General features: G+C 36.9%; 1 protein-coding gene across 2 annotated transcripts in view; it reads left to right on the forward strand.

Annotated features, from left to right (window-relative positions):
• Positions 1-3691: 3691 nt before the first annotated feature.
• Positions 3692-13971, forward strand: part of LOC126708681 (probable pectinesterase/pectinesterase inhibitor 7) — a 29005-nt gene continuing 18725 nt past the window's right edge. Inside the window, exons 1-2 of one of the 2 annotated variants that reach the window (XM_050408542.1) lie at positions 3696-4773; positions 5402-5543. In XM_050408542.1, coding sequence (XP_050264499.1) covers positions 3771-4773; positions 5402-5543 — 1145 coding nt within the window. In that variant the 5' untranslated portion in view covers positions 3696-3770. Of the gene's footprint in view, positions 4774-5401; positions 5544-13971 lie in introns of both variants that reach the window. The other variant, XM_050408543.1, reaches the window with a different exon arrangement.

The following is a 13971-nucleotide window of genomic DNA, read 5'->3' on the forward strand; positions in this document are numbered from 1 at the left end:
CTTATTTTTTAAAATTTAATTTAATACCTATAGAAATTAATGGACCAAGCCCCAAGTATTAAACTTTGAATATGTTTACCATTGAATTTTAAGCTTTCTATTTATTTATTTTATGTATAGTTTTTAAAAGTATCTTATAGTTGAATAAGAAATTTAAAGTTCAATCCCCGCTTACATAAAAAAACTTATTGATGTCTTAATTTGATGATAAAGAGCTATCATCAAAGCAAACGCCATAAGTGCTCTTTAAGGAGGAGTTATTGTGGGGTCCATCTTATAAAAAATTGACAAAATTAAAGTGATAGGTAGAACTCAAAAAGTTAGATTTATTTACTTCACACCCTATGAAACCAATCAAAAATATAACATAACACAAAAAATATGACATAAAGAAAGCACCTTACCTTGTCTTCTCTTAATAAAATAAAATAAAATAAAAAATCTAGGAATAAGTGTCACCCATCATGCCTTCTCTCAAGGGGGGCATCGGCCTTGTGTCAACGGTAAATTAATAGAACTAAATAATGTGTAATAAGTCATGCCCAATTAATTGGATAAACATGTGTTAATGGAGTAATCCTTAAGTACTCCCAGAATACAAAGAATGATGCTTATTCTTCTCACATTCATGGTGAGATCCACTCCTTAAATTCATGATGGGGTCTATTATAAATGTAAGAGGAGAAAACACAATTTCTCCAAGTTCTGAGAGTATCTAAGAATTTTCCGTGTTAATGTGTTATTGGCTCATTGTAACATTTATTACTAGAGGATCGGGATGTCTAGGTTGGCGAGACGAGTGACTCCAACATCGACCAAAAAATGCATGGAGAGAGAGAGAGAGAGAGAGAGAGAATCTGTTAAAAAGAAACAATTACGCGTGACTTTAATTTTTTAATATTACTTAATCAATTATTTCAAGAAAAATAATAATAATAAAAATAATAATTTTTTCTACTATTTCAAGAAATGAATAAAACATTTCAAGATTAAGTGTGCGTTGAAATTTTGATTATAAGTCAGTTTAATTTTTCTTTCTTATTATTTATAGATTTTACATGAGTTATATACTTTCTTTATTTTAGCTATTTAAACAAATTATTCTCAAACAGGCACTAATTAAATTGATTTTTTTATTTTTGTTAGGAAGACACTAAATAGAGATTTGATTAGAGATAATAGTATAAATAATAAATATAGCCTACCTTTTATTTTGATATTACTCTATCCTTTTCGCACCGTAGATGATATTTCCCTAACACCAATCTAACGGGACAGAGCCCACCACGGTGGAAAAGTATAACTAAGTACAAAAATAGTAGTCCACCTAAATTTGTTTGATAGGTGCAGTGGGTCACATCTTTGTCGTTTTAAAAAAATAATAATAATAATCGGTCACATCAACTGGACTAATCACAAGTGTATATAGATTCTAAACATGTCGGAAAGATATGAGAAACGTATACCAAATCAATCCTCTTTCTTTTGCTGAGTAACGAAAAAGGTGAAGCTTATGTATAGTGATTAGTGTCATTGGACAAGTTGTGATATAAATATGCATTTATATCATATCAATTGGACTAATCACAAGTGTATGTAGATTCTAAACAGCTTGTTGTCGGAAAGATATGAGAAACGTATACCAAATCAATTCTCTTTCTTTTGTTGAGTAAAAATAAAGGTGAAGCTTGTGTCTAGTGATCAGTGTCACTGGACGCATTGTAATATAAATACGCATTTAGTTATGGATATGTTTGTATTTTAATGGGTCCACTAGCCACTAGACACAAGCCGGACCGTGGCCACTAGACACAAGTAGGACCTTAACGAAAAAATATCAATTCTATACTAAATAAAAAGTCACTTATTATTTTTATTTTTATTTTATTTTTAAAAGGAAGTGTTAACTAATGCTTTAAGAGCGTTTTGTTAGCGATTCATTTTTTTAATTTTTTTTTGAAAAATGAAAAAAGAAATTAATATTTTAACAGTTTTTTCAATTTTTTATAAAAATTATATAAATTTTTTTCTAAAATATTTTATTAATAATTTTTCTAAGAGTATATGTTAATATGATCATTTTTTTAATTACTATTGATAAAAATAGCATTAATATAAGTAACCCTAACTCTTTTGTTATCAACGGAAGACAACACACAATTCACAAACAACCATTGACGAAGTCATGATTGGCCATTAATCACCAAGAGTGTTACAATCACTGTAAAGACTTAGTAATAAAGCCTCTAACAAGAAGGAAAACTATATGCGTCAGCCTCCAAGAACAGAAAGAGGCACACAATTATTCTGAAACTTCTACTTGTTCTACATAAATTATTCTATACTTTTAGTGTCTGACTTAGTTATCGGATGGTTCTTAACAGGCACCATCTAGATATTATTTCTTTAGAGCGCTTTGTTCATTACATGTAGCATTTGGTCTTCCATATGACATAGATGAGAAATTCAACTGTCAATCTTTGACACTATCATTTCTTATAAAAAGAATAGCAGTGTATGTAAGTTAAACTTGAGCCATTGAGAAAGCAAGTCTCTATCTCATTTGCTTGCCGACCATTTGTTTTGAGTTCTTAATTATCACATGCTTATACTAATTTGTGCTCGTAACAAATAATAATGCTACATAGTTTGAATCTAGTGTACTAAATCCACTATGATGATGATTTATGTTTACTTTTAATTATGGGTTGTCACAACGTTGGTATAGCAATGAACGGGGTTTGAGTTTTGTGTACATGTTCTATCTCAAATTTATTTTATTTTATTAAGATAAAAAATTATGAGTGATCAACAATTATTTTTACTCCCATCATAACAATTATTTTTACATTAACACGTCTCCGAAGAACCTCTCACCTCTCAATGGAGAGCTAAAAAATTTCTTTCCTTTTACTCGAGTCTACACGGCATGATTTTGGCTCTTCTCAAAGACTATCTCAAGGTCTTTAAATTAACTAGGGGCCCTTAAACCAACATGACAAGACATTTAAAATTAAAGTTTGACAATGAGGAGGACGAAGTTCTTGGAAAGTTGTCTAGCAAAAACAATTTTTCTACGTCTTAGGGAAACGATATCAAAGAATGTGGATACGTCAGAAATCATCCCTAAAAGTAAACATGAATATATAATTTTTCACAACTTCTTATCATAGTTATAATGTGACAGAGTATAATTGGTGAAGAAAAAATAACATGTCTATATTTAAGTAATGATTAATCACTCACAATCTACCACATTAAAATTATAACAAAAAAAAAATGTAAAATAATTTGTTGTATTAGAACTACTTATATTTTAATGGGCAGATTATACTTGGATTTGTCACCAATATGACTGGCACCTACCCCATGTTTGACAAACGATAACACATACATGCATATATAGTAGTACCCCACAGCAAAGAATGTGATTAATTAGGCAAAAGATTAGATTTGTGATTAGTTTAAGTTCTATTAGATTCACTAATTAATTAACTTTTGGATTACAGCTTGCTGCCTCATTCTCCGTGGCAACCAATAGATTAAGTTGACTAACATCAATCCCAAGACCAACGCGCTTTTGGAAAAATCATAAACGTTGACTTCACATATTCAATATCCCCATGTAAATTAAATCTCTCTCTCTTTTCCATTTTTTTTTTAATCTCATCGAGCTCTCTCCCTTTCCCTATAAATTAAGCCTAATGTATTGAGTAAATTCCACCTCCACATCACATATATTTTTTGAACTCTCTCTTTTTGAAACCCCAATGGCTTCAAAGCTCTTCACTTTCTTTACATTTACATGTTTCGTTTTCCTTGCCTTGTTTGCCTCTCTATCTTTTGCTGATACACAGAGCAATTTAACCAGCCCAGTCTCACCAGGAACCATTTGCAAGTCCACTCCAGATCCTCACTTTTGCAAAACAGTGCTCCCTAACCAAACCGCCAATGTCTATGACTATGGCAGGTACACAGTCCGAAAATCTCTGTCTCAATCCCGCAAGTTTTTGTCAATGATAGACAAGTATCTAAAGCAAAGCTCCACTTTAACAAATTCAGCAATTCAAGCCCTCGAAGATTGCAAGCAACTAGCTGAACTCAACATGGATTTCCTCTTGAGCTCATTCCAAACTATGAACAACACTAGTAAAACTCTTTCTAGTGCAAAAGCTGAGGACATCCAAACCTTGCTTAGTGCTATTCTAACCAATGAGCAAACTTGTTGGGATGGCCTACAAGTCACAGCTTCAGCTTGGAGCGTAAGGAAAGGCCTCACTCTCCCACTTTCAAATGACACTAAACTATACAGTGTCTCTCTGGCTCTTTTCACCAAGGGGTGGGTGCCTAAGAAAAAGCAAAACACAACATGGAAACCTATTAAGAAACAACATGGTTTCCGAAATGGACGCTTACCCTTAAAGATGTCAAGCAAGACACAAGCAATATACGAGTCAGTTAGTCGGAGAAAGCTAATTCAGTCACAGGGTGTTGATGAGGAGGTTGCGGTGTCTGACATCGTGACTGTGAGTCAAGATGGAAGTGGAAACTTCACCACCATCAATGATGCTATTTCTGCAGCTCCAAACAATTCTGCCGCTACTAATGGGTACTTCTTGATCTATGTCACGGCTGGTGTGTATGAAGAGTATGTGTCCATTGCCAAGAACAAGAAGAACTTGATGATGGTAGGAGATGGTATCAATCAGACAATTATCACAGGCAACCGCAGCTTCGTGGACAACTCCACAACCTTCAATTCTGCAACATTTGGTAAGAACCATTATTACGTATTTAAATTCTAACTGCAAAAGTCAACTAAACGGCTCAATTTTCGATAATTTGGTATGCCATTCGAATATAATATATATGTTCGTTTTTTTTTCTTTGACAAATATGTTCTATGTATATGATAAGTATATAATATGGTCATAGTTAGGAGTTAGGAAAATATTGACTTTTAAAATAAAAATAAAAATATGTTGATAAGACAAGTTATATTAAATATAACATCATTTTCACATAATTCATTAAAGACATTATCATTATTTTATGTGATTATAATTAACAAGTCATTTTAATAATTACGAAATTTTTTTAGCAATGCCAAACTTATTATATTTATTGTACAAGTTATGGCATTCCCTTAAGAAAACATAATCTTATAAGATAGTAATATTTAATATATGAGTGAAAACAAAATTTTGAATTACATTATTTAAATCAAATTCAAATAAATTAATAAAAAAAATATTACTTTTCAAACAGAGGAGGGAGGGGCAGATTAAAAATAAATAAAACAAGAGCCAACAACAAGAAGCAAGTAGTAGACAACTTTTACAATAAGTGGTTTTTTTTTAACCTAGGCATGATCTAATGGATTTTGATATTCATATTGCAGCTGTGGTCGCAACAGGGTTTGTGGCAGTAAACATAACTTTTCGCAATACTGCTGGGGCAATTAAGCACCAAGCAGTAGCAGTTCGAAATGGAGCTGATTTGTCCACATTTTATAGCTGCAGCTTTGAAGCCTATCAAGACACCTTATATACACATACTCAAAGGCAATTTTATAGAGAGTGTGACATATATGGCACAGTAGATTTCATATTTGGTAACGCAGTGGCTGTTTTTCAAAATTGTAACATATACCCCCGACTACCAATGAGTGGACAGTTCAATGCCATCACAGCACAAGGTCGAAGCGATCCGAATCAAAACACGGGTACCTCGATTCAAAATTGTTCTATTAGAGCTGCCGATGAGTTGGCTTCGAGCAATATTACTTTTCAGACATACCTAGGAAGGCCATGGAAGAATTACTCTAGGACAGTTTATATGGAAACTTTCATGGATAGTTTGATAAACCCTGCTGGTTGGATTGCTTGGAGTGGAGATTTTGCACTAAGCACATTGTATTATGCCGAGTATGATAACACGGGACCTGGATCAAACACTACGAACAGAGTTTCATGGCCTACTTACCATGTGATTAATAATGCTACGGAAGCTGCTAATTTCACTGTGGCTAACTTCTTGCTGGCTGATGATTGGTTGCCTCAAACGGGAGTACCTTACAATGGTGGCTTCTTTTGAGGAGCTTCTTAGGTATATATAGGCTATAGCTAGCTGTTTGTGACTTTGTTCTTTCACATATTCTTTATTATTTATTTATTTTGTCATCATTAATTGTTTAATTAAGTATAATAAGGATGTAATGGCCAAGCTTCTACAAAGTACAGCTTGGTTTTGACCAGTGAGGATCAACTGTATTGTACACTTAAATTACTTAATACAAGAATGTCAATTATTTTCAATCAAGATCGAAGAATAGAAACTTTTTTTTTTATTCCACTGAGGACTAAAAAATCAACGGAGACTGCTACTAGTAAATTGGATGACTGACTTAGAGACATGAACATTATCACAAATCACAAGTGACAACTAATTCTAAAAGTCTTTGTCCATACCCTAAGAAATTAACACAAGAAGCCAATAAAAATGGCACTGGGACCACTACTAACCCACAAATCAAGAAAGAAATTTGTATGAAAAATACACCGTTTGGAAATTGACAAGTTCCTGAGCTTTTTTGCTAGAACCAATTTTCAACACGTTATTGTAACTTACTCTAGCACAAGGTGGGACATCTCAGACACAGAACCAGCAATGATAGATGGTTTAAAGCAACCCTCCCAGGTGTTAATAATATTGGTCTTGTTAATGGATGTTCTTAGAGCAATTGCTAATATTAAACAATTTTAGGAAAATTTAATTTTATACCACTTTCATGGAAAACAGAAAATTTTTTTTTTCAAAATATTAACTTTTTTTTTCTTTTTCCTTAAAAGCTTTTCTAAAATGGTTTCCATAAAAATTTGCTTAGAGTATCTGTTAACTTTTCCCTAATAATATATAACATGGGTGATGGGTCAGATGTTGCTTAGCCAAATAGAGGCAGAAGTTGAGTGAAAAATTGAAGATAGAGTTTACATTTTTAAACTATTTGGAGAAATCATAACAAGTTAACAACCGTAAATTCATTTATATAACAAATTATGTGATCACAATTTGGCTTTAGTTCAAAGATGCAAACATTTCCTATGGCTTCAGGCTTGCCGGTTCATATTCCTAACAAGAAAATAGATATTATGTCTCTTTCGAACTACCACTGCTTGGTGCTTAATTACCGCAACAGTATTATGAAAAGTTATGTTGACTACCACAAATCCTAGTGCGACCACAGCTGCAATATGAATATCAAAATCCATTAGATCATGCCTAAGTTAAAAAAAACTACTTCCTATAAAAGTTGTCCAATACTTGCTTTTTATTGTTGTGGGGTGTGCTAAATTACCACTCTGGTAGTGGTCAATAAAGAAAAATAATGAAACAAATAAAATTTTATGTTGGCTTGCATTGTTAATAGAGTCATACTAAGGACACAATAATAATTATTATCACTTTTTTTTTTTTTTTGAGAAGAAACTGATAATTTCATTCACAAAGAAAAGGAGTACAACATAGGCCAATAGCTAACAGACTCATCCTAGGCCTGATTGAAACAAATGAACTAAAAAGGGTGAGATAACACCCTTCCAAAGATTAGAAACTTGGTTACATTTGGCAACTTGGGCTAGCTTGTGGGCAGCCCTGTTGTAATCCCTTTTCACGTGTTGAAATAAGCAGCAAGAAAAATAAGACCTTGAGAGCTAAATGCTTTGAACTAGATGACCCATTGAGCCACCATAATGGCCTTGAGAGATCGCTGAGATGACTGAGGTAGCATCAGACTCAAAATTAACATGAGAAAGATTCAACTCTTGAGCCAAGAGTACACTATGCTCCAAAGTAAAAAATTCAATGCACTCAGCTAGGTAATGCGATGGTAGAGCCTTACAGAGAGTGGCAACCACCCCACCTGCTTCATCACAGATGATCACCCCGACACCAAAGTTACCGCTGCCATCAATGGAAGAAGCACCATCCACGTTAACCTTGACAAAGCCCGACAGGGGAGCAACCCAACCACGATGGGGAGACTGCAAAATGGGAAAATCCCATGTGGTAGCCTCTTTGAAATCTTCAACAATGTTCTTAGTAGAAACCCAGATCTAAATAGGGGGCAGACCACCCCCCATCATGAATAATCTAATTTCTATTATACCAAATCGACCAAGCAATGGCAAAGAAAAATTCCAGGTGCTTGTCCATTGGAGAAGAACAAAAATGGTGTACTAACTCATTGAAATCTTTCACATTCAGCTGTTTCTCGATGGGACAGTCTTGCCATAAGGACTAAACCGAAAGTGCAAAGTCGCAAGAGATTAAAGCATGAATAAGGGTTTCTGACTCCTCATCACAGATTGGGCAGATACTAGAGGTTTGTATGCCTTTTGCAGCCATATTGGTGAGCATGGGAAGGCCATTTACACAAGCACGCCAAGAGAAAATCTTAATCTTCATTGGGAGCTTTAGGGACTAGATTTTCCTCCAAATCTGAGCATTTGAATCACCAGAGGAGCATTCCCCTTCTTCCCTCGTGTCAAGGAGATTGGATGCAATGTAATAAGCACTCTTAACTGTGAAATCACCTCTCTTGTTCCCCATCCAAATGAGTTTGTCTTCAGGTAGACTGTGACATAGGGGGATTTTCAAGATCAAATCAGCCTCAAAAGGCAAGAAAAGTGCTTGGACAGTTTCAACATTCCACCATCTAGTCACCAGATCAATAAGGGAGGAGACCATTGGGTAATCTACAATGGGGCGGGGGGGGGGGGGGGCATGACCTTGAATGTGGAGGGGCTTGGGAGCCATTTGTCATCCCAAATGTGGATTAGACGCCCATTTCCCACTCTCCATCTTGTTCCACTCCGTAAAACCTTCAGGTTATTGTAAATACTTCGCCAGGTGAACGAAGGGCTGCTGCCTAGATTTGCATGGAGAATGTTACAGAATGGGAAATATTTCACCTTGAGGATGCGGGCAGCTAGGGAGCTTGGATTTGAAAGGATTCTCCAGGCTTGTTTTGCGAGCAAAGCAAGATTAAAGGCCTACAAGTTTCTAAAACCCATGCCCCCTTGTGACTTGGGTTTGCACATTGTCTTCCAACCAACCCATGCCATTTTGGACTCTTGATGCTTTTGTCCCCACCAAAAACTCATCATTTTTTCTAAGTCATCACAAAGACTCTTTGGGAGTTGAAAGCAGCTTATCGTGTAAATGGGAATGGCTTAGTATTTCCTTTCCCCCCATTGAGAGCAATTTACCCTTCCAGCCAGCCAGCTTCTTGCTTACCTTTTCCTTCATCTCCGTAAAGACAAGCTTCTTTGATCTACCAATAATAGAGGGGAGGCCAAGGTACTTAGTATAACTAGAGTCCTGCATTGACCCAAGAATGTTTAGAATCTCATCTTTGAGTTCTTAGAAGGTATTTGGGCTAAAAAATATAGAAGATTTGTCGGTGTTGATTTTCTGCCCTGAAGCTGACTCGTACATACTAAGAATTTCTTTCAGCTTGTTGCACTTCATTACCATTGGCCTTATAGAAAAGAAGGCTATCATCTACGAAGAAGAGATGAGTGATCCTTGGAGCCCCTCTACAAATGGAGATGCCATTGAGCTGATTATTCCTTGCCGCTTCATTAATGAGGGCAGAGAAGCCCTCTGCACATAATAGGAATAAATACGGAGATAGCGGGTCGCCTTGTCGGAGTCCCCTAGTAGGAACAATATTTCCATATGTTGTGCCATTGATGATGACCGAGTATGACACAGAGGAAATGCACTTCATTACTAAAGCGATCCAATTCTCATTAAATCCCATCTTCCTCATGACTTTTTCAACAAATGTCCATTCAACTCTGTCAAAAGCTTTACTCATGTCTAACTTCGTAGCCATAAAACTATCATTCCCCCCTTTCTTGTGCTTCAGGAAATGCATAATCCCATATGCCACCAATACACTGTTAGTGATAAGCCTATCAGCTATGAATGCACTTTGATTTTCTGAAATAATATAAGGAAGGATAGCTTTAAGACGATTAGCTAGAGTTTTTGAGACAAGCTTATAAACTACATTGCATAGACTTATTGGCCTGAAATCAGTCATTCTTTGGCGGATTATTAATTTTTGGCACAAGAGCAATATTGGTTCTATTAATATCAGATAAAGACATGCCAGAATTAAGAACATTTAGAACCATATTTGAAATATTAGGGCCTACAATACTCCAGTATTTTTGAAAAAAGAGAGCTGACATACCATCAGGGCCAGGTGATTTTGAAGGGTGGAGCTGCTTGAGGGCGAAAGCCACTTCTTCTCTAGTGAAGGCACGAGAAAGCTTTGATTTCATCTCAAGAGTAACCAAGGATGGGATGGGAGCAATTACATTTTCTGTCTAACTCGGATGGGAGGTGGAGAATATCTCTTCAAAATAGCAAATGGCAGCTTTGGCAATACTGTCCTGATCCCCACACCAGTTTCCATCTTAATCCCAGATACCCAATATTGTATTCTGCTTTCGTCTTTCAGAAGCCCTTGCATGAAAAAACTTGGTATTTTTATCTCCCTCTCTGAGCTAGTGAGCTTTTGAACGTTGTCCCTAGTAAATTTCCTCGCTATCCAGGAGATCATTGATTTCCTTTCTTACCTGATTTATTTCTTCACCCAAAGACCCATCATTATTCAGCTAAATCAGGGAACTGGGCTTCTTTCTTTTTTCCTAGATTACCTTTGGAATTTTCCCGAAAGCAGCTAAACTCCAAGCCTTAAGATCAACTGCACAAGCAGATAGAGTAGAATCAATCCCTTTTGGCGTACTCAAATTGCTTCTAGAGCACCAAGCCACTTCAATAATTTCCTTACATTCCTCCCTCTTCATCCACATGGACTCAAAACGGAATCGACGTGCATGTGGTATTTTGGGAGCTTTAGGATCGAATAAAAACAGAGCACAATGATCTAAAGTGGAATCAACAAGATGGTGGACTCTGACCTCGCCAAATTTATCAACCCAGTCACTTGTAGCAAACACTCTGTCAAGCCGACGATACATCCTACCAGCACCTTCTTGCATGTTGTACCAGGTAAAATCCGGCCCCACATAGCCTAAGTCTTTAAAGCCACAATAGTTAACTACGTTTCTGAACTTTACCATCTGCAACTGAGAACGCAACAGCCCACCTGATTTTTCCTCCATGGATAAAATCTTGTTAAAGTCTCCAAAACAAATCCATGGAAGTTGGTACTGGTTTTTCAAAAAAGCAAGTAAGTCCCACAAGAATTGCCTCAAATGAGTCTGGGAATGGCCATAAAATCCTGTGATTCTCCATTTAAAATATGAGTTTGTCTCTGTTACTATCGCATCAATGTGATGATTACCAAAACTTTTGATTCCTAAGTCAGTTTCCCTTGTCCAAAGGAGCGCCAAACCTCCACTACGACCACAACTCGGAATAAACAACCCATTTGCAAACCCAATCCAATCTCTAATTCTTTCCATACACCTAGTTTTTAGCTTAGTTTCCGATAGGAAAACTATTTTGGGAGCCCATTGTCGCAAAAGATCGTGCAACGCTCGAATTGACCGGGGGTTCCCAAGCCCTCGGCAGTTCCATCCTAACAAATTCATGGCTCCTGGCAGTGCTGCATAGCAGCCACCGTCGATATATTTTCATCATTGAGACTTCCGACCAGACCATCACACTTCTTTTTTCTAGCTACCTTCTCTTCACATTCTGAGAAAATTTGAGACCCCAGACGTTTAAATCCTACAATTGAATTTTGGGCTTCAGAGTCCTTACCTTGGGTTAGACCTTGCTCTCTAGCAAGTTTTTTATACGGCCTCTTCCAACTTGGGCTTTCATAAGCCCCTGATCTGGCTATTGTTCTTTATTGGCTTCATAAGCTTGGGCCGACTTCATAGGCTTGTGTGGGCTTATTACCTCAGGTGGATCAAAAAGTCTCCTGTGCACTTTGGGCCATTTTAGATAACCCATCACTTGAAGAAAAACAAGGAGATACACTAAATTTTTTCTCTCTCTGCTCTCTCTGCTGAGAAGGTAGAAAGTAGAATCTAAATTATCTTCTTAGGAATGATACTCTGCTCCCTCTAATAACAAGGTTATTAGTAGGGCTTGTGGTCCTTTTTTTTTCATTGGGGTGGGGAAACACTTTTGTTTTTTTTTACAGAAACTTTCGCTTTCCAACAACCTATTTGTGCCCAAACAAGTGTATTGTGTCTCCTAATTCTGAACCATGGAAGAAGTCCTAAAAGATTGGAAGAAACTCTCACTAACTACAACTGAAGATGTCAAGCTCAATCTCAAGAAGTCAAAACACCCTACCAACTGGGAATATGTACTTGCAGCAAAATTTATGACAAAAAGAGCACTCAATATTGAAGCTGTAGGAAGAACTTTTAAGCCACTTTGGAGAGCACGGAAAGACTTCAAGATCAGAGTGGCTGGTGATCATATTCTCCTCTTTGTGTTTGAACTAGAAACTGATGCGGAACGGGTACTAGCAACAGAGCCATGGTCATTTGATAAACATGTGGTCATTTTTCAGCGTTATGATTTTTCGATTCCTGCCAAACAGCTAAGGTTTACAAAATTAACTTTTTGGGTCCAATTGCATGGCTTGCCAATGAGCATGCTCGATCCTGAGGTAGCAGTAGAAATTGGAGAAACAATAGGTACAGTAATTCCATCTGAACATGCAAAGGAGATGGTAGGAGGGGATTTTCTTCGAGTCAGGGTTAAGATAGACGTCTCAAAACCACTCTGCAGGGGTAGGAAAATTGCCATAAATGTTGATGAATTCATCTGGGTTGCCTTCAAGTATGAAAAACTACCAAACTTCTGCTACTGGTGTGGTAGAGTTTCCCATGCAGACAAGGAATGTGAAATCTGGTTAGCAAGTAAAGGCAAGCTAACGCAGGAATAGCAGGAGTATGGAGCTTGGCTTCGTGCTCTACCTCATAACCCGGGAAAAATTTCAGTCACTACGGTCTCAGGTATTAGAGATGGCTTTGGGCAATCTTCACCGATGAACTCTGCCTCAACAGACCCCCAACCTCAACCGACAACGATGGAAGTCCAGAACGCCGACGATAATTCAATGCAGACAGAGGAAATTAATGACGACAGCCCTGCCATTTCAAAACTTGTAACTCCAGGATCCTCTGCAATAATTGTCAATGGTGCCGAGAGTAATTACAAAGACCAAAATTCCACAATCCCTAAATTCTTGGAATTAAAGGGGCAAGAGGTAACTGAAAGCGAGATAAACTCTGAGGCGACTCACTCAATTTGGGAGATCCAAACTTCCCAAAAAAAGTCCAAGGAATTTGAAACACAATTAAATGCCATTGATTTGGCTTTAAAGAAATTTGACACCAGCAATAATTCCACCTCAGCAACGGACTCCATTCCAATTACTACGGATCTTAATGAAGATATTTCTGGAAATAATATTGACAGCTTGCAAGGCAAACCACTCACGGATCATCAAGGCACACGCACATGGAAAAAATTGGCACGTGACCCTACTCCTTCTGAGTCTCATATGCAAGCCACATCCTTGGGGAAAAGAAATCGTGATCGAGAGGAAACTGATCATGCACAACCAACAAAAAAAATTCAGGTCATCACAGAATATGGCCAAGAAGAATCAATGGTGGAGGCTGCGGTGCAGCCCTGCCATCACCAATGAATTTCATATTTTGGAACTTTCGTGGGCTTGGGAACCTGCGTACAGGGAAGGAGTTGGAAGTAGTGGTTCGAGCAAAAGATCCCTCCGCTGTGTTCTTGGCTGAAACTTGGGCGGATGAAGCAAGGCTAAAGGAAATAAAATGCAACTTGGAGTTTGAAAATTTGTTCTTTGTAGAGAGAAATAACAGAGGGGGAGGCCTAGCATTATACTAGCGAAATTCAATTGATCTGAACATAGAAACATTCTCTAAATAC

This window comes from Quercus robur, chromosome 12 (assembly GCF_932294415.1).
Source record: "Quercus robur chromosome 12, dhQueRobu3.1, whole genome shotgun sequence".
Lineage (NCBI taxonomy): Eukaryota > Viridiplantae > Streptophyta > Magnoliopsida > Fagales > Fagaceae > Quercus > Quercus robur.